This window comes from Cervus canadensis, chromosome 22 (assembly GCF_019320065.1).
Source record: "Cervus canadensis isolate Bull #8, Minnesota chromosome 22, ASM1932006v1, whole genome shotgun sequence".
In the NCBI taxonomy this organism is placed as follows: domain Eukaryota; kingdom Metazoa; phylum Chordata; class Mammalia; order Artiodactyla; family Cervidae; genus Cervus; species Cervus canadensis.
Window position 1 is genome coordinate 51,600,850 of NC_057407.1, and position 21,401 is coordinate 51,622,250.

The 21,401-nt window shown below is 46.1% G+C and overlaps 1 protein-coding gene across 2 annotated transcripts in view; it reads right to left on the bottom strand.

Annotated features, from left to right (window-relative positions):
- Positions 1-21,059, bottom strand: part of LOC122424900 (cartilage associated protein) — a 43,104-nt gene extending 22,045 nt beyond the window's left edge. For both annotated transcript variants that reach the window (XM_043443164.1, XM_043443163.1), the window contains exons 1-4: positions 20,306-21,059; positions 16,331-16,480; positions 8,660-8,831; positions 3,658-3,786 (exon numbers count right to left, since the gene is read on the bottom strand). In XM_043443164.1, coding sequence (XP_043299099.1) covers positions 3,658-3,786; positions 8,660-8,831; positions 16,331-16,480; positions 20,306-20,776 — 922 coding nt within the window. In that variant the 5' untranslated portion in view covers positions 20,777-21,059. The remainder of the gene's footprint in view (positions 1-3,657; positions 3,787-8,659; positions 8,832-16,330; positions 16,481-20,305) is intronic.
- Between the last annotated feature and the right edge of the window lie 342 nt (positions 21,060-21,401).

Sequence of the window (21,401 nt, forward strand, 5' to 3'; positions counted from 1 at the left end):
GTAACAACTTATACGGGAAAAGGATCTGAAAAACAGTACATCCACATGTGTGCATAACTGAATCAAGTTGTTATACGGCTAAAACACAATACTATAAGTCTAAAAAAAAAAAAAAGCAGCGCTTACCACATTCCCCTCGGGCCTTGGGGCCCTGGCTTGGTGTCACATCCCTGGGGCCTGAGCAGGCTTTGGTCTCAAGGTGGAACTCTCAGGGGACTGAAGGAGCTGGGGGGGATGAGCCAAAGAGCCCTTTGGACCTGTGGTGCCAAGTCTGCCCCAGATGGGACCACAGTCCAGATTCAGCCAGCCCCTTGAAAAGCTGTTCCAGGTCCAGTGGGCCCAAAGATTGGTGGACCTGCTGGGCTGGAAGAGCTTGAAAAAGTCTCCATTTGTCCTGGTGGCTGGTTCCCGCCTCTAGTCTCCTTCAATTAGTTGTCCCACCTCTGGACAACAGCACCCTCAGCCTAGCCCTTTTGCAGGGGCTGGGATTTCTTCATGCTGTGAAAGGTCAGTGGGAAGAAGGAATGAGACACAAGGCTCAGGCCATTTCTTCTCCTATATGCAGCTCTCCTTGACAACCCAGGAAAACTGGTTTAGGGCTCTGGCTGCCCAGGTAACCAGACCTGGGTGTGAAGAAGTGCTGCCACCTTGTGGCCACTTCCCATAACTACAACTTTAAAACCCTTGCTTATGGACACTTCCTGGGCTTCCCTGGTGGCTCAGAGGATAAAAAATCTGCCCGCAAGGCAGGAGACTGGGGTTCAGTTCCCGGGTTGGGAAGATCCACTGGGGAAGGGAATGGCAACCCACTCCAGTATTCCTGGAGAATTCTATGGACAGAGGAATCTGATGGGCTACAGTCCATGCGGTTTGCAGAGTCAGACACAACTGAGCAACTAACACACACACATGGACACTTGCTATTCACAAATCTGTGGGGCTGGAAATGACATCTTCCCTCAAGAAACGTCCTGGTGTAGGTCTCGGAAAAAGAATTCAAAACAGGGCTGACTTTCAAGAAGCCAATTTCAAGAGTTACATTTCATTCACGGTGCTTATCTATATTCCCGAAAACAAAGATTTCTTGCAGAGCAGGAATAAACGCTGAAAATCTTGTGGTTTTTTTTAGCCATTATGTCCTCGTCACAGTTTCTGGTATGCCTGGTGGTTTTTAGAGCAAGTAAAGGTTTCAGAGGAGTGACCAGTGAGTTGCCAGAGCCTGGACGTGTCCAGTACAGTGCTGAACTCCAGTGTTCTGGCGTGTTGCCACTGAACCCAGCCTGCCCAGTGGTTGGAAGATCCAAGTTTCAATGTCCATCACAACTAGCTCAGTGAAGTGCTGGCACAGCCTCTCATGAAAATGAAACAAAAACACCAGCTGTATTTTCATCCAACAGAACATGCAGAAACTGAACCCAAGATCAGCAATGCATTGACAAATGTCTGAATTGGGTGACAGTCACCCCTAGTTCATTGGGCTTCCCTGGTAAAGAACCTGCCTGCCAATGCAAGAGAGATAATAGACCAGGTTTGATCCCTGGGTCAGGAAGATCCCCTCGAGGAGGGCATGGCAACCCACTCCAGAATTTTGCTTGAGAATTCCATGGAGAGAGAAGCCTGGCGGGCTACAGTCCGTAGGGTCACAAAGAGTCAGACACAACTGAAGCAACTTAGGACGCACCCCTAGTTTATTATACCATCCTTTCTAATGTTTTTCAATTTTCAGAAGGAAAAAAAAAAGTACATAATTTTCTGTAATTCTCACTAAAATAAGATCTTTCCAAGTGTGGATAAATATAAGCCAATAGTTAAATCTGGGGTCGGGTGAAAAGAAGCAGGGAGACTAGAATGGGTGATGTGCTTGATGTTTTTCTGTATATCTCTGTGATGTTTAGTTTATTGCACTAAGCCTATACTACAAGCCTCTTTAGGAAAAAAAAAAAAAAACACTTACCTTAAACCAGGTACTTATTTTCAAAAAGATGGCTCTTCATAAGCAAAGACACTGTCTGGTAGAAGACCGCCCCTCCACACTAGAATGCAGTCAACAAATATTCGTTGGAACATGCTGTGAGCTCGGGGCTGCCCGGTAGGGAAGCGTGTTCACACACTATATAGAAGTAGTCTCCTGTCCTCTCTGCTAAAGAATCCTTTACCAGACAGTTCATGCCAGGCTGACAGTGGCAAATAAATTCACCCTTCCCTCCATGAAAGGGGACACGAGAAAGACACCTCTTTAAAACACACCTCGGCCTCCTGTTGATCTCAGAAATGTCCCAACCAAGGGCCATTTCGGGCCATTTCATTGCACATTTAGATGAGGTTCAAGCTGCTGAAGATCAGGTTCACTGCTGAGAGAGGCCAGTCACCTTCCTCAGAAAAACACAGGGTAAATGTCAGTATCAGAGACTCTTCAGGAACAAAGGAATCATCCTGATTAGCAGCAAAGGTTTAAATTTTTTAGTTAAAAAATTAAAATAGAGAGAGACGGAAGCAAAACTTTTCTCTTTCCTTTTTTCCCCTTTTTTGACCTTCAGCAGGCAAGGCCTCTGGTGTGTCCTGGAGAGGAGACGAGGTGGGATTAACAGGTAGGTGGGCAGGTGTCTGCTGTGGGTAGAGGGAAAAGAACAAGATGTTCACAGCAGGGGAGGAGGGCTGTGGAAGCCAAAGTCACCTGTCAGTCCTCCAGGACATCCCTGAGGCCCCATGGCCAGCCACCCCTGAGTCTGAAAGACAGCCTCGGGGAAGCTAGCCAGACACCTGCCCTCGGACCAGATGTGTCATCAGGAGAGCAGAGTCTTCCCCATAGCAAGTGACCCTAGTAACCGCCCATGCTCATCACTGAATCGCCAGGGCTCAGGCTGCTCAAGCAAGTGGCCCCCGGCAATCTTGGTTACAGGGAAAGAAGGGAAGGCAGGAAATTGGGGCTTTGAAGTCTGAATTCCTTTCTCTCTCTCCCAAGTGAGCCCTTTGTCCACCTGGAAGGTTCTGATTGAGAAACTCCAAGTTCAAGGCCGGATCAACTGCAATGATCTTACGGTTAAGAGTCTGAAAAGGTCAATGGTGTGGAGGAAGGGAAATCATGATATATATAGTGGTGGGGGTTTAATTGCTCAGTTGTGTCTGACTCTTCTGCAACCCTGTAGCCTGCTAGGCTCCTCTGTCCGTGGGATTTTCCAGGCAAGAATACTGGAGTGGGTTGCCATTTCCTCCTCCAGGGACTCTTTCTAACTCAGGGATAGAAACTGCATCTCTTGCATCTCCTGCATTGCAGACAAATTCTTTTTTTTTTTTTGCAGACAAATTCTTTACCACTGAGCCATCAGGGAAGTCAGTGGGACTTCCTAAAAGGCATTCCCTTGCAGTCCAGTGGTTAGGACGCCACATTTCCACTACAAGGTGTTCCATTCCTGGTCAGGGAACTAGGATCCTGCAAGCTGCATGGAGCGATCAAAAAAAAAAAAAAAAAGAAAGATTAATAAACAAAAACACCAGTTATATAGAGTTTGCCCTGTGCCAGTGTGTGAATTCCGTACGCATTCCAAATCTACCAACTCATTTAATCCTCAAGACAATCTTACAAGGTTAGTAGTCTCCATTGAGGTGGAAGCTGAGTCTTAGTACCTTGCCCAGATTTCCTAGAAGACGAGTACTTACATTTATAATAAGCGAACTGCAAATAATGATACATGGTAGCCACAAATTTCTCCACTGGATATCCTCCTATGATGGGGGTGAGGTTCTCCTCACACTGTATTTTGCATTCCAGGACCTCCACATAATGATCTGAAAGAACACACAGATTTTCAGGCAGTGTATTCATTATTTTCTTTATGCCACTTCTGCCCCACTCCCCAAAACAATTAAGGCAAAAGTGATCATGATAAAATGATAAAAGTAAAATATTCACACCACTTATGATAAAGGGCCAAAATCTTTAATACATGAAGCTTGCTAAATCAATAGGAAAAAGACAAAAGCTCAGTATAAAAATAGCCAAAAGGATGCTAACAGAAATTATAAAAAGGGCTAATAAACATTGTGAAAAGATCTTAACCTTATTTGTAATTAAGAAATCCTAAAATAATGTAAGCTATTAAATTGGCAAAATGTCCAAAAGTTGACAACACCCAGTGTTAGGGAGAGAATATTGAGATTCACAGTCTCATATTTTGTTGGTAGGAGCAAAAAAGGAACAATTTTTCTGGAGAACAATTTGACAAAATTTATCAAAGGTTAAAATACACATATTCTCTAACCCAGTGGTCTCCTTCTGGAAAAATTTTCTTTAGACTTGGGCACACATAAGCAAACAAACTTGAAAGTAACCCAAACGCCAATCAGTAGGATGGTGATTAAGAAGTTATGGTACATACAAATAACAGAATCCACACAGGTTTTAAAAGAGAGCAGGTAGAGCTAAATACAGTCACATAGAAAGATGTGAAAGACTACATTTCCCAGCTACCTTTGCAGTTCAGCTGGGGCCATGTGACTGACTGAGCCAATGAAATGTGGATAGTTAACAACTGATGGATACTACTTCTGGAGCTGGTCCCTAAGTCCAGCGTGGTCCTCAGCCCTTCCCTTCCCTCCTTTCAGAGTCCAGCATGATGGTACACATTTTGCCAGCAAGACTGTGGAGGAGTAGGCACTCTCCCTGGTTGGTAGGAATACAAGATAGTACCTTAAAATACCAAATAATTTACTGAAACATTCACCTTGAACCATCAATCCCGCTGATGCTGACTTTGCAAACACATTTCCATACTTAGCAAACAACAACAACAAAAAAGAAACCCATTAAAATTCCCCAGTACAGTAGTAGATGTAATAGCAAAAGATTGACAGAAAGTGAAAGTCGCTCAGTCGTGTCTGACTCTTTGCGACCCCATGGGCTACACAGTCCATGAAATTCTCCAGGCCAGAATACTGGAGTGGGTATCCTTTCCCTTCTCCAGGGGAATCTTCCCAACCCAGGGATCGAACCCAGGTCTCCCGCATTGTAGGTGGATTCTTTACCAGCTGAGCCACCATGGAAGCCCAAGCAAAAGACTGGAGCAGTCCAGATGTCTATCAGATGGTTGAATAGACAGTAGCACACTCTTCCCCTGACCCTCAGTGGAGTACTCAGCAGCAATGAGAAGACTGGCACAATCTCCACGTACTAGTTAGGATATACTGTTAAGTGGGAAAAGCATAAAATAGAATGGTGTGTAATGTAGGGTATGTATTCTGTATGAAAGAAGCAGGCATAAAAATAAAGGGGAAAGTGGTTTTATATTCACATAACCTTTAGAGGAAAAAAAGAATTCTCAATACTGTGCTAAATCAGTGCATGGTCAGGGGTGAGGGGGTGGAGATAGTCTGATGGACAGCAAGTTGTCCTAGTCTGGAAGCATCTGTCCATAAATTATTAACTTCAATAGTAATTATATTGGGGAACTGGAAAGCACCTCTCTTTCTAGTCAGGACATAACTGAGAAAGCAGGAGACGTTTTTCACAGTATATCCCTTTGTCTTTCACATGCTATAGTATGTGCTTATATTAACTATCAAAAATAAAGTTTGAGATTAAGTATTAATCCAGGGTAACCCCCTCAGGTGAGACACTATTTCCCTGGTTAAGAGGTGAAACCACAGTCAGAACACCTGGGTCTAAATCCTAGCCCTTCCCCTGAGGACAAGAAGCACTGGACTTGGGAGGTGGGGGAAAAAGTTAGGAGTTTGGGATTAAGAGATACACACTGCCATGTATAAAATAGGTAAACAACGAAGACTTACTGTATATATAGGGGGACTTCCCCAGTGGCTCAGCTGGTAAAGAACTTGCCTGCCAATGCAGGAGAGGCAAGAAACAAGGGTTTGATCCCTGGGTCGGGAAGAGCCCCAGGAGAAAGAAATGGCAGCCCACTTCAGTATTCTTGCCTGGAGAATGCCATGGACAGAGGAGTCTGGCGGGCTACAGTCCATGGGGTCTCAAATAGTCAGACATGACTGAGTAGGCACACCACACACTGTATATATAGCACAAGGAACTCTGCCTAATATCTTGTAATAACCTATAATGGAAATTATATCTGAAAAAAATGTGTGTGTATATATATGTATTTGTATAACCGAATCACTTTGCTATACACTTGAAACTAACACAACATTGCAAATTAACTCTACCTTAATTTTTTTTTTTTTTTTTGCTAAGCCAGGAGTCTTGTTTCCTGACCAGGGATTGAACCTGTGCCCTCAGCAGTGAAAAATGCTGAGTCCTAACCATTGGACCACTGGGGAAGTCCTGAGAATTAGTGTTTGATGGGTTCAGAGTTTCAGTCTGAGAAGATGAAAAAGTTCTGCAGATGGATGGTAATGATGGCCACACAGCAACGTGAAAGATTAAGAAACTAACCCAGTGCAACGTGTGGACTTTATTTTGAACCTGATTAAAACCAACAAATTATAAATTTGAGGGACACACACATATTTATGCCGTTTCTAAGACAATTGGGGCACTGGATATTTGATGATGAGATCAAGGAAATGCTGTTATAATTCTTTTAGGTATAATAGTTTGGTGGTTATGTTAGAAAAAAAAAAGAGTTCTTATCTTTTAGAGGTATCTATTGAAACATGAGAAACGAAATGAGGGAACACCTGGGATTTGCTTTAAAATAACGTGAGAGGGAAGAGGGGGGTTTTTAGATGACACTCTGCCATGAGTTGACATGAGTTGACAGGGGGCTGTGAGTTGACAATGGCAAAGCTGAGTCATGGGTAAGTGGGCTTTCTTCACATTCTTCTATAACTTGTATATGTTTGAAATATTCCACAATAAAAATGTTTTGTTAAGAAAAATAAAGGTACTTTGTAGAAGAAGAGTTTCACAAGCAAAAATTTACTAAACAACAACAACAACCAACCATCCTGGATTCAATAACTCTAAAAGAGCTACCCACCTCAGGGTTTCTGAGAGTCATTAACCATCACAGGACACAGAGACTCCAAGAGGCAGACAACCCTCAGACCAATTCCAGACTTATCTGACCTGGGTTCCCTTCCTGCAAGGGGCAGTTTGACGGTCTGTGTTCCCAAACCACTTAGAGACATCTCTTGGCCATTTCCTATTCTCTGGAGCATTGCTGCCCACTAATGGTTAAAGAAAATCCCTAGGGCTATTTATGTGTTTTCAATTTTCTTTTTCTCTTTTTGGCCAAGCCTGAAGGAATGAAGGATCTTAGTTCCTTGATCAGGATCAGAACTGAACCGGTGCCCCCTGCAGAGGAAGCTCAGTGTCTTAACCACTGGACCACCAGGGAAGTCCTCAATTTTCTTTTTTTTTTATTATTATTATTATTTTTTATTAGTTGGAGGCTAATTACTTCACAACATTTCAGTGGGTTTTGTCATACATTGACATGAATCAGCCATAGAGTTACACGTATTCCCCATCCCGATCCCCCCTCCCACCTCCCTCTCCACCCGATTCCTCTGGGTCTTCCCAGTGTACCAGGCCCGAGCACTTGTCTCACGCATCCCACCTGGGCTGGTGACCTGTTTCACCATAGATAGTATACATGCTGTTCTTTTGAAACATCCCACCCTCGCCTTCTCCCACAGAGTCCAAAAGTCTGCTCTGCACTTCTGTGTCTCTTTTTTATCTCAATTTTCTTTCTTCACTCTTTCTTGTGCTTTCCAAACTTCTTAAAATAAGCATGAATTATCTTTTTTTAATTTTTTTTTAGTATGCATTATCTTATCATCAGAACATGTTTTCTTTTTTCCCAAAAATTACCTTGTGTATGTGTGTTAGTCACTCAGTCATGTCTGACTCTTTGTGACCCCATAGACTGTAGCCTGCCAGGCTCCTTTGCCCATGGAATTCTCCAGGCAAGAGTACTGGAGTGGGTTGCCATTTCATCCTCCAGGGGATCTGCCTGACCCGGGCATTGAATCTGGGCCTCCTGCATTGCAAGCAGATTCTTTATTGTCTGAACCATCGAAGTTACCTTAGTGATCACTAATTAGGGTGCATTATACTCCTCATTTGGAGAAGAAAATGGCAACCCACTCCAGTATTCTTGCCTGGAGAATCCCATGGACAGAGGAGCCTGGCGGGCTACAGTCCACGGGGTCGCAAAGAGTCGGACATGACTGAGCGACTTCACTTCACTTCTTCATACTCTTCATTCTTGGAGAAGGAAATGGCTACCCACTCCAGTATTCTTGCCTGGGAATTTCCACGGACAGAGGAGCCTGGTGGGCTACAGTGCATGGAGTCGCAAAGAGTCGGACATGACTTCGTGATTGAGCATGCAGACTCTGCATGCTGAAAAATTGCCATAATCAAAGTTATCTCCCTAAGCTGAGGTGTGAGATGCTTTGGGGCTCAATTTTGTTTTTCTACAAGCCTGTGGGAATCTGCAGTCAAGCAGGACTGATGAGACAGACCTTCTCTGCAGGCCCGTGTCTGGACACCATACTTACTGTTCCTCTAGAAGCTCCAGCCAAGTCAGAGGCTAATCCATGTCTGTGTCAGCCACCCCAATTAACCCACTCTCATTTAAGCTCTAAAGTTCCTCAGAGGCCACCTGAGTTCCCTAGAAGGCATGTAGAACTCGCAGGGGCAGCTGTGTCCTTTATGTCGAGGATACAACCCACTACCAACCTGCGATGGAAAGATAGAAATCCTTGAAGTCCCTGATCTCCCGGGAGCCCTCGCAGGCAGCGAGACACTCATAGAAGGCCTTGAAGAAGTCAGGAAGGGCCAGCTCCATGTCGGTGATGCACGTCCTCCAGTTCTCACCGTTGTATGCCCGCACAGCGCGGATGAACAGGCTCTGGAATCATCAAAAAGTCTACACATAAAAAACGCTGGAGAGGGTGTGGAGAAAAGGGAGGGATGTTGATTGGGCAGCCACTATGGAGAACAGTAGGATGTATGGAGGTTCCTTAAAAAACTAAAAATAGGGACTTCCCTGCTGGCCCAGTGGTTAAGACTCTGAGCTCCCAATGCAGGGGGCCCAGGTTCAATCCCTGGTCAGGGAACTAGATCCCACATGCTGCAACTAAGACCTGGTGCAGCCAAATAAATGAATAAATATTTTAAAAAAAACAAAAAACTAAAAATAGAGCTACCATATGATTCTGCCATCTCACTTCTGGACATATGTTCAGAAAAAATGAAGGCTCTAATTCCAAAAGATACATGCACCACCGTGTACATAGCAGCACTGTTTACAATGATCAAGACATGGGAGCAACCTAAATGTCCATCAACAGGTGAATGGATAAAGATGTGGTACATATATAAAAAAGAATGAAATAATGCCACTTGCAGCAATGTCGATGGACCTAGAGATTATCGTGCTGAGTGAAGTCAGACAGAGAAAGACAAATATCATGTGATATCACTTATACGTACAATCTAAAAAAAAATGATACAAATGAGCTTATATACAAAACAGAAATAGAATCACAGACAGAAAAACAAACTTATGGTTAGCAAGGGAGAAAGGGAGAGGGAGGGATAAATAGGGAACCTGGGGTTAACAGTTATTTATTACTATATATTGGGCTGGACAAAAAGTTCATTTGGGTTTTTCTATAAGATCTTATAAAATATAAAATGGATAAGCAAGGATCTACTGTATAGCACAGGGAACTATACTCAATATTTTGTAATAACCTATAACAGAAAAGAATCTGAATATATATATGTATACATGTATATACTTATATATATATATATGTACACGTGTGTATAACTGAATCACTCTTCTGTACGCCGGACACATTGTAAATCAATCAAAAAAAAAAAAAAAAAAACAGGCTGTGGAAAGCCGAGAGAAGTCAAGGAAGGTCCAGAAGTGAAGAGAGACAGACTTGTCCTCCCAGAAGTAATCAGATTGTCGTGAATCTTGACTCTCATTAACTCCGGACAAACCATGCTCACTCTTTTTTTTTTTTTTTTTTAATTAAAAAAATTTTTTTTTACCATGTTGTGCCGGTTTCTGCCATACAATAAGACAAACCAGCCATAATTATACGTACATCCTCTCCCTCTCTAGACTCCCTCCCTCCCCCATTCCATCCATCCAGGTCATCACAGAGCACCAGACTGGGTTCCCTGTACTACACGGCAACTTCTCCCCAGCTAGGAAGGCGATCAGTGACTTACCTGGATCTAGATATTTATACCCTGTTCACAGGTACAGTTATTTTATTTAACTCAAAAACTAGCAGATGCTTGATAGTAACATCAAGTTAGAATCAAGGAAAAAAGGAAAACACCAGGGACAGAAACCAGAGCAGTGGCCACCAGGGGTCAGGGGCAGAGGCAGTACTGCAAAGGCGTATGAGGGAAATTTAAAACAATTCTTTTTTACACAGGAACTTTTTAGGGGAGAAGAAAATGTCTGTATGATTGTGGTGGAAGTTGTATGACTGCACACATTTGTCAAAACTCATCGAATTATACACTTAAAATTAGAAGATTAGTTTTAAATAAATTATACCTCCATAAAGCTGATTTAAAAAATCAATTCAAGGAAAAGATATAAGCTAAAGCAAGTGTCTGAGGTCAGGGGTGTCCGCCGAGAGGAGCAACCCCACGACCAAGGAGCGGCGGCTGCGTGGGCGCAGGAGGGCCGAGAGGAGCTACTCCACGTCCAAGGTCAGGAGGGGCGGCCTGAGGAGATAGCCCTCCTCCAAGGTAAGGAGCAGCGGCTGCGCTTTGCTGGAGCAGCCGTGAAGAGACACCCCACGTCCAAGGTAAGAGAAACCCAAGTAAGACGGCAGGTGTTGCGAAAGGGCATCAGAGGGCAGACAGACTGAAACCATAATCACAGAAAACTAGCCAATCTGATCACAGGACCACAGTCTTCTCTAACTCAGTGAGACTAAGCCATGCCCTGTGGGGCCACCCAAGACAGACGGGTCATGGTGCAGAGGTCTGACAGAATGTGGCCCACTGGAGAAGGGAATGGCAAACCACTTCAGTGTTCTTGCCTTGAGAACCCCATGAACAGTATGAAAAGGCAAAAAGATAGGACACTGAATGAGGAACTCCCCAGGTTGGTAGGTGCCCAATATGCTACTGGAGACCAGTGGAGAAATAACTCCAGAAAGAATGAAGGGATGGAGCCAAAGCAAAAACAATACCCAGTTGTGGATGTGACTGGTGATGGAAGCAAGGTCCGATGCTGTAAAGAGCAATATTGCATAGGAACCTGGAATGTTAGGTCCATGAATCAAGGCAAGTTGGAAGTGGTCAAACAGGAGATGGCAAGAGTGAACATCTACATTCTAGGAATCAGTGAACTAAAATGGACTGGAATGGGTGAATTTAACTCAGATGACCATTATATCTACTACTGTGAGCAGGAATCCCATAGAAGAAATGGAGTAGCCATCATAGTCAACAAAAGAGACTGAAATCCAGTGCTTGGATGCAATCTCAAAAACGACAGAATGATCTCTGCTTGTTTCCAAGGCAAACCATTCAATATCAAGGTAATCCAAGCCTATACCCCAACCAGTAATGCTGAAGAAGCTGAAGTTGAACGGTTCTATGAAGACCTACAAGACCGTTTAGAACTAACACCCGAAAGATGTCCTTTTCATTATAGGGGGCTGGAATGCAAAAGTAGGAAGTCAAGAAACACCCGGAGTAGCAGGCAAATTTGGCCTCAGAGTGTGGAATGAAGCAGGGCAAAGGCTAATAGAGTTTTGCCAAGAGAACGCACTGGTCATAGCAAACACCCTCTTCCAACAACAAAAGAGAAGACGCTACACATGGACATCACCAGATGGTCAACACCGAAATCAGATTGACTACATTCTTTGCAGCCAAAGATGGAGAAGCTCTATACAGTTAGCAAAAACAAGGCCGGGAGCTGACTGTGGCTCAGATCATGAACCCCTTATTGCCAAATTCAGACTCAAATTGAAGAAAGTAGGGAAAACCATTAGACCATTCAGGTATGACCTAAATCAAATCCCTTATGACTATACAGTGGAAGTGAGAAATAGATTTAAGGGATTAGATCTGATAGACAGAGTGCCTGATGAACTATGGATGGAGGTTCATGACATTGTACAGGAGACAGGGATCAAAACCATCCCCATGGAATAGAAATGCAAAAAGGCAAAATGGTTGTCTGAGGAGGCCTTACAAATAGCTATGAAAAGAAGAGAAGCGAAAAGCAAAGGAGAAAAGGAAAGATATTCCCATTTGAATGCAGAGTTCCAAAGAATAGCAAGGAGAGATAAGAAAGCCTTCCTCAGTGATCAGTGCAAAGAAATAGAGGAAAACAACAGAATGGGAAAGACTAGAGATCTCTTCAAGAAAATTAGAGTTACCAAGGGAACATTTCACGCATAGATGGGTTCGATAAAGGACAGAAATGATATGGACCTAACAGAAGCAGAAGATATTAAGAAGAGGTGGCAAGAATACACAGAAGAACTGTACAAAAGAGATCTTCATGACCAGATAATCACGATGGTGTGATCAGTCACCTAGAGCCAGACATCCTGAAATGTGAAGTCAAGTGGGCCTTAGAAAGCATCAATACGAACAAAGCTAGTGGAGGTGATGGAATTCCAGCTGAGCTATTTCAAATCCTGAAAGACGATGCTATGAAAGTGCTGCACTCAATATGCCAGCTAATTTGGAAAACTCAGCAGTGCCCACAGGACTGGAAAAGGTCAGTTTTCATTCCAATCCCAAAGAAAGGCAATCCCAAAGAATGCACAAACTACTGCACAATTGCACTCATCTCACATGCTAGTAAAGTAATTCTCAAAATTGTCTAAGCCAGGCTTCAGCAATACGTGAACCGTGAACTTCCAGATGTTCAAGTTGCTTTTAGAAAAGGCAGAGGAACCAGAGATCAAATTGCCAACATCTGCTGGATCATCAAAAAAGCAAGAGAGTTCCAGAAAAACATCTATTTCTGCTTTATTGACTATGCCAAAGTCTTCAACTGTGTGGATCACAATAAACTGTGGAAAATTCTTCAAGAGATGGAATACCAGACTACCTGACCTGCCTCTTGAGAAATCTGTATGCAGGTCAGGAAGCAACAGTTAGAACTGGACATGGAACAACAGACTGGTTCCAAATAGGAAAAGGAGTATGTCAAGGCTGTATATTGTCACCCTGCTTATTTAACTTATATGCAGAGTACATCATGAGAAACGGCTGGGCTGGAAGAAGCACAGGCTGGAATCAAGATTGCTGGGAGAAATATCAATAACCTCGGAGAATGCAGATGACACCACCCTTATGGCAGAAAGTAAGAGGAACTAAACAGCCTTGAGGAGAGTGAGAGTTGGCTAAAACTCAACACTCAAGAAAACGAAGATCATGGCATCTGGTCCCAATCATTTCATGGCAGATAGATGGTTGGAAAACAGTGGAAAGCTGTCAGGACTTTTATTTTTTGGGGGGCTCTACCAAATCATGAAGATGGGTGACCAGTGGCAGCCATGAAATTCAAAAGATCGACGGAATACAGCACTTGAGAAGGAAGTTTCATGACGCAACCTAGATTAAAAAGCAGGAGACTTCCTTTGCGCAAACAAAGGTCCGTCTGGTCAATGCGGCTATGGTTTATTATCCAGGGAGGTCAATTGTTCGGTGTGAGAGTTGGACTGTGAAGAAAGCTGAGCACCGAAGAATTGATGCTTTTGAACTGTGGTGTTGGAGAAGACTCTTGAGAGTCCCTTGGACTGCAAGGAGATCCAACCAGTCCATCCTCAAGGAGATCAGTCTTGGGTGTTCATTGGAAGGACTGATGCTGAAGCTGAAACTCCAATACTTTGGCCACCTCATGGGAAGAGTTGACTCATTGGAAAAGACCCTGATGCTTGGAGGGATTGGGGGCAGGAGGAGAAGTGGACGACAGAGGATGAGATGGTTGGATGGCATCACCGACTCGATGGACATGAGTTTGAATAAACTCCAGGAGTTGGTGATGGACAGGGAGGCCTGGCGTGCTGCGATTCATGCGGTCGCAGAGAGTCAGACACGACTGAGCGACTGAACTGAACTGAACTGAAAGCAAGTGTCAGACACCCCTTGCCCTAAAAGCAAAGTATAAATTAGGAGTATCCACGTGTCGGCACGAGTTCCTGGGTTGGGCAGCCACATGCCAGCCAGTGGAAACATCAAGGAATTCCTGCTACCTGTTGCCTCTACCAGGTACCAGGAATAACTAGGGCTGAGGAAGCAGCTTCATCTTCACCAGAAATAAGTAGAGATCTTGGACACATGCAGAAACCTGCTAACTCAGAGGGGCCAGGACAAGTCTTGAAATATATATGTGGTTCTCCATTGGGAGTTTTGTTTTCAGCTGCTCTAGACAGGAGGGTATTTGAGGGTCACCCCTGGGTCCTGGGATTTTCACCCAACTTAAAGCCTAAGGTTAGGAGGGTGGATCTCCTTATATCTCCTGGGCAGGCAGCACCCCCTGGAAGCAACAAAGGCAAAGAACTGAAGCTTTGCCTGGAGATGGATGGGGGTGGGGGGAAGGGGGTTGTTGGGGCAGGGGAAGCAGAAACACCAGATCGCTCGCTCTGCAGAAATGGGAGGGTGGCAGCAGAAAGAAAGCCCTGCAGAGGGACTTCCCTGGTGGTCCAGTGGTTAAGAATCTGCCTTCTAATGCAGGTGACATGGGTTCGATCCCTGGTCAGGGAACTAAGATCCCACATGCCTCAGAGCAACTAAGCCCACGTGCCACAACTACTGAGCCTGCATGCCCCAGAGCCTGCAAGCTACAACGAAAGATCCCGATGCAGCCAAATAAATAAAATAGAAAAGAAAACAAAGAAACCTCTATAGAGAGAGGATGCCTCTAAGCACAGTGCAATGGCCACATGCACACAACTCTTCCCCAAGCCCGATGAACAATAACAAAGAAGAAAGTAAAAAGGGATCAATTCTTCTTACAGGAGATTAGGGAAGGAGCAAGCAGCAGACAAGAGATTTCAACAACTTTTGGAAAGAAAGAAAGCCAAATGATCAGAGAGGAGGGTCCTCAGGGGAGGTGAGCTACACAACCCATAGGTACGTGCAGGCACCCACGGAGGCTGGCACGAGGTGGGGGATGGAAAGCTGGGCTGAAAGTCTGAACCTAGCTGTTGGAATCTGGGTTCCCCTGCCAGCGGCCATCTGCTCCTCTAAGGGATCACACCTTCCAAGTCTGTTCTAGAGATTCTACCCATAAAGGCTGAGGGACCAGGGAGCTGGCACAGCAGTCAAGTTGAGGTGTGGGCTGAAACACAGGAACAGGTGAGGTCTCCAACTCAGCCATGAGACCGCCATCCCTCTCCCCAGACTGGCTCTCAGACACTCCGCCAGCCCTGCAGAAGGCTGGGGAATTCTTCCCTGGAAACCAGACGGGCTCCAGAAAAGAGACTTTGCCCTCTATGTTTGAGGGTCACCGCCGGCAAAAAAGTGAGCTTGCAGTCTGGTCCCACGATGGGAAACCCGAGAGTCAGACCTGAGGCTCTAACAGCTCCCATGGGTACTTCCAACACATCACTCTGTTTTCAACCCGTGCTCCTGCTCCGCTGGTACCCACACACCTGGAGCCCAAACTCGACAGGCCCAGACAGCAGGAAGCGCTCTGGACTCTTCCTCTTCTTACTGTCCTCACTCATTCTCATCAGAATTCCCCTCTGCAGATGCACAGACTTAAATATCCTGTAATCTGTTGAGTCTGTCTTCCTAGAATCTATATCCCCTTTCCATCTTGAGATATGTGCTGTGTGTGTATAAAAATACATGTTTCCTTGTTTCATTAGAGATGAAGACGTATTTCCTATTTCTTCTGTCCTTAGTCATTTTCAGATGATTTCCAAGACCCATTTTTATACCATCTTAAAACTGAATGATCAAATGACCATATCTCTAAAATGCAGCTTTTAAAGGGAAAAAAGTGACTTTAAAATCACCATGTAAAAAAAAATAAAATAAAAATAAAAAATAAAATCACCATGCATAGTAAAATTACATTCTTAAATGGATCAACTTGGTGTTAAAAAGGCAATCATTTTTTCTTCTTTTTTTAATTTTTTGGCCACACCCCACAGCCTGTGGAATCCACTTCCCTGACCAGGGATCAAACCTGCACCCCCTTCATTAGCAGCACAAGGTCTTAACCTCTAGACCACCAGGGAAATCCCAAGCCAATCATTTCTATTGTCATAATACTCACTAAATGTCATCAAAAATCACTATCAGTCCTTCAGTGTCAATAGCTGTTCACTAAGATACACTTCTTCCAAAATTCACACTGCAACTAACCACTGTGTAAAAACCCAAATGTACCTCGTACGACTTGGTTTCCAAGTCTTTAATGTAGTCCTCAGCATCGGGCAGGCTCTTGTAATAAGCCATGTTTCTCTTCATCATCTCGTCATCAGGATGCTTCAGTAGAAAGGTGTGAGCAGCTGCAATGGCTTTCGGAAGATTATTTGCCTAAAGTACAGAGAGGAGAGACAAGAGCTACTCAGTGGGTGGTGAGCGTCATTTCTATAGAACAAGAACATCTGTTCAGTCCTTAGGCAATTTTGTGTTTCTACACGTTTCCAGCTCAGGGCTCAGTGATTTCCAATGCCCAGCATACCTGGTCCAGCCTCTCTGCATGAGCGTTCATTCCCGGTGGGTGAGCGATGTACCCTCTGTGCCTGCCCCGATCTACTCTGCCGTCTCCACTCTCCCCTGCCCAGGAGGATGGCATACGGGCTGTCCCTGCGGACTCCCTTGGCCTCCAGCTTCCAGTGGGTTCAGCCCCAACAGGTGCCCAACAGGAGACTGAAGGAAGGGAAGAGAATAAGGCGGGTATGTTTTTGTCCTGGCTCCTTCCCTGCAAGGTCACTCCCTTAATTGACGGTCACAGCCCTTCTCAGTGGAGAGTCTCTCCATCTAGTCTCTCTCCTTCCATGTTACCCCTTCTGGCCTGGGAGGTGGGTCACATCCCACTGTCACCAGCTTTTGTAAGTAACCGCCTTATTCATAAGTGTTCCTCCAGTTACCCCATATGACTATATCACATCTTTTCTGCCAGAACCTTTTCCTGGGTCTCTCACAGAACCTCTGTTTCATCTTCTCAAGGACCCCCACCACCTCCTCATTCACTCATCCATTCACTCAGCAAATATTTGTTGAGAGTCTCTGCAGGATAGGTGCAGTTCTAGGAAGTGAGTCTTGGGGGGTTGGGAGGAAGATCCCTGCCTTTACATGCAAGTGAGTCCTCCCCATCTCCACAACCTCAATCAAGAGACTCTTTTAAATACATATATATATGTATATATATTTAAATTCATATATATATATATATGAAAGTGAAAGTCACTCAGTCATGTGTGAGTCCTGGCGACCCCATGGACTATACAGTCCATGGAATTTTCCAGGCCAGAATACTGGAATGGGTAGCCTTCTCCAGGGTATCTTCCCAACCCAGGGATCGAACCCAGGTCTCCCGCCTTGCAGGCAGATTCTTTACCAGCTAAACCACCAGGGAAGCCCAAGAATACTGGAGTGGGTAGCTATCCCTTCTCCAAGGGAACTTCCCAACCCAGGAATCGAACCGGGGTCTCCTGCATTGCAGGCAGATTCTTTACCAGCTGAGTTATCAAGGTATATATTTATCAGGGTATATAAGTATATATATTTATTTAATTAATTTATTTGGCTGTGCTGGGTCTTAGTTGCAGCATGTGGGGTCTAGTTTCCTAACCAGGGATCAAACCCAGGCTCTCTATATTGGCAGTGAGGAGTCTTAACCACTGGACCACGAGCCTCTATTACGTCAGCCTGTCTTCTGCATTCCTGGCACCTGGCAGAGTTCCTAGGACAAGGAAGGACTCGGTAAGTACCAGTGACTTGGACAGGACATCACCACTACATATCTTCATGAAATTAATTTATGTTTCCCTCTCTTTTCCCCTCTCTCCACCCCATTCGGCGGTGATCAACTGATTCTGAGTCTCACTGCCTCAGGGGAGGTCAGGACACAGAAGTATGACCAAAGCCCTTGTACTCCTTAGAGAACTTGGCAAACATGTGAAGAAGAGGAAATTGAGAGAGGGAACTGCAGGAAGAAGCTGACTGGCCTGGAAGAAGCAGAGGAAGGATTTCCCTGTCTGTTCAGCACCCGAGTTTCCACTGAAGGGGATATGGGTTCAATCCCTGGCTGGGGAACTAAGATCCAGCATGCCATGCCACATGGCCAAAAAAAAAAAAAAAAAACACACCAAGGAGGAGGAAGAGGAATCTTCTAGGCTAGAAAAAACTCCCTCCTTGGGGTCTGCAGGGGCAGCAAGGTCTGTGGCCCCTGATCCTCAGGTTTGGTACCTGCAGGCAGAGCCCAGAAGTCTTCAGGGAGAATGAGGTGCCCTGGGGTGAGTGAAAAGGGGCACAGAAAGGGATAGGGACACCTCCCTGTGTGGACACGCAGGCAGCAAACAGAGGGCCCCCTCCCCCACCGTGGATGTCATGGCCCCTCCATGCCCTGAAATCACCGCACAACCTGGGGGACGGAGGAGGGGACCCATACATGTGCAGGGAGACTCCGTCAGCCAATCCAGAGGGACTCTCAGGGGCAGGAATTAGGGAATTCTGTTTGGGGAGAGAAAGGAATATTTGGCACGGTCTGGATTTCTGAGAATCAAAGGGCAGCACATAGCCTGGGCAGGAACTGCCCCAGAAACGCGAGCCTAGTCATTTGGAGATAAGGGCAGAGGCTGCCCTGGAGTGGCGGCTGGCGATAAGGACAGACTTCCAGAAGTCCGTGCTGACGTCTGAGGAATGCCAGCTAGTGGCCTGGAGTGGGGCTGTCTCCCTCCCCCCACTCCCCCTGGCCCCCTGGCCTCCTCTCCGGCCCCTCCCTCCCCCAACCCCCCCAGACCCCTGTGGAAGAGCGTAGCCCTAACCACATGACCACCGCGGAATTCCCGTTACTGACTTTAAGTGATTGTCACAAGACCTGTAAAGGGTTTTGAAGAGAAGTTATGAATTTCCTAGCCTTTGCGGATGCCACGATGGAGGAAACCCCTACCTTCCGGTCACCCTGAATTAAATGTTCCTCCCCTTTTGCCTCGTTTCACATTCATCCATATTTTAAAGAAATCAGAGCTTCCATTATTCTCTGGGTTTAAAAATAAAACGTTTCCCGCTTGATTATATGACTCAAATTTGACTCAGACTGTATGTGCCAAAAGCTCTACAAAAAAGAGGATTAACGAGTCTTTTTCAGCGTAAAAATATAGTGCTTGTATGAGTCAGCCATCATTTCTGAGTCCCGGAAATGTATTAATCTCATCCCCGGTCTATTTTAAAACTGTTTTTTTGTTTGTTTGTTTATTTTTTTATTGCTAGGACAAACATTCACAAATGTGATACTTTATATAAAGCTGTAGCAGGCATAGAAATAACCCAGTTTTTCTCCTATTTAGGGTTTTGTGCTATTTTATGACCCATATGAATGTAACATACACGTGGACCCGTTTCAGAGAAATATGAAAAGCAGATCTTGCAGCCCAAAGACACAGAGTTTACCAAATCGTTTTCCAATAAAGTGGAAACAGCTTTAAGAGGGCTCTCTTGGTAAAACCCATTGAAGACGCGCCAAGCTAAAGCCTCTTTATCCAGTTAACAGGGAACTCAGCCCATTCTTAAAACTTCGGGGTCCCCCGTGTAAGGACCTAGAGGGTAAACTGCAATCTGTGGCTATTTTTAGCCAGCAATCACAGACGGAATGCATGCCGTCACAAAAAGGAGGAAGACAAGCGCGTTACACTGTAGATGAAAGCCAGCGGAGAGCGCCAGCCCTGACGAATCACAGCGCTCAGGTTCTCCTCTTCCAGGCAGGGAAGTGTCCTTCCAAGGAGCCCTGCCCTTTTCTGGCCTTAAGTTCCTCTTTAAAAGAGACTGGCCGGCCCCGCAGGTCCTCTTCCGCCCTACTCCCTTGAGAAAAGGGATTTTGATGGTATCTACCAAAAACGGAAGTCTGTCTTCAAATAACACTGTGCTAGTCGTTAGATATACATCCTCTGCCTCAGAACCACCCTTCAAGGAAAGTATTTTTCATCTTTATCTATGAAATAGAATACGGGGATGAGGATTTGAAAGCCTCCCTTAGCGACGCTGAGTGCGAGAGAACTGGGTCAAGAAAGGGCGGTGGGACCAGACCCAGGACGCAAGCACCAGGCAGGGGTCTAGGGGCGGGCCTAGGGGGCGGGGCCTAGGCGTGGGGCGGGGGCGGGGCGGGGCCTAGGCGTAGGGCGGGGCGAGAGGACTTGCCTTGAAGTAAGCGAACTGCAGGAACTTGTAGGGCTCTCGGCGCTGGAAGTCCGCCAGTACTTCGCGGCTGGGCTGCGACTGGCGGAAGGCCGGCAGGCCCTGCTTGCAGCGTTTGAGGCAGTGCGCGCGGCGCAGCAGGCCCCCGAAGAGGCGCAACTCCGGGTGGCGCGCGAGGCCGGCGGCGGGCTCGGGCTGCGGCGCCGCGCTGCAGTTGCGGTGGCAGAAGGCCTCGCTGTCTCGTAGCAGGCGGTGCAGCCGCAGGCTGATCTCCAAGTAGCCCACGCTCTCCGCCCAGTGCTCGCTGCTGTATTGGTCCAGCGCGTGCCGGTAGGCCGACTCGAGCGGCATCAGCTCGTCCCGCGGGAAGCTGCGGAAGCTGTAGCGCTCGTACTGGGCGCGCCCCGAGGGCAGCGTGCACACCGCACACAGCAGCGCCAGCAGCGCCGCGGCCGCCCGGCGCCCCGGCTCCATCGCTCCCGGCGGAAGGAAGGAAAGAGAGGAGAAAGAAGGAAAGGAAAAGGGAGCCGAACGCTGAAGAGGCGGAGACGCCAGCCTCAGGCCCGCCCCGTCCGGCCGCCCCTCCCCACCCAGCCGGGGGGTCCGGGCGAAGCTGCCCGTACGGGGAGGGTGTCCTAGGGAGGCGCGCTGCCCTCTAGTTCCTGCGTGTCTAACCCGTGATCCCCGGCTCCGCTGATTGCTCCTTTGGAGACGGCGGCCTGGAAGCCAGACGCGGCCCTGATGGATCAGCGCTGCTTAGACTTTAGAATCATTTAGAGGACTTTTGAAAAACGCAGATTCACAAGTGACTCCAGAGTTTCTCTTTCACCAAATCTGACTGAGATGGGGATCTGAGGGTTTGCAGTTTTAACCAGCACCCTAGTGAGGCTAATGCTGCCTGTCCACGGCCTACACTTTGATGACCGCAAACGACCTTACATTTCAGTGAGAGAGAGAGAGAGTGCATATATAAAATTAATAAGGATGTCGGTGGCACTTTGTAAACTATTGAGCTAATCAAGTTGAAGATGCACACACCTTATGATTGCGATTCCACGCTTCAGAATACGCTCGAAAAACGTGTACGTGTGCATCAAAA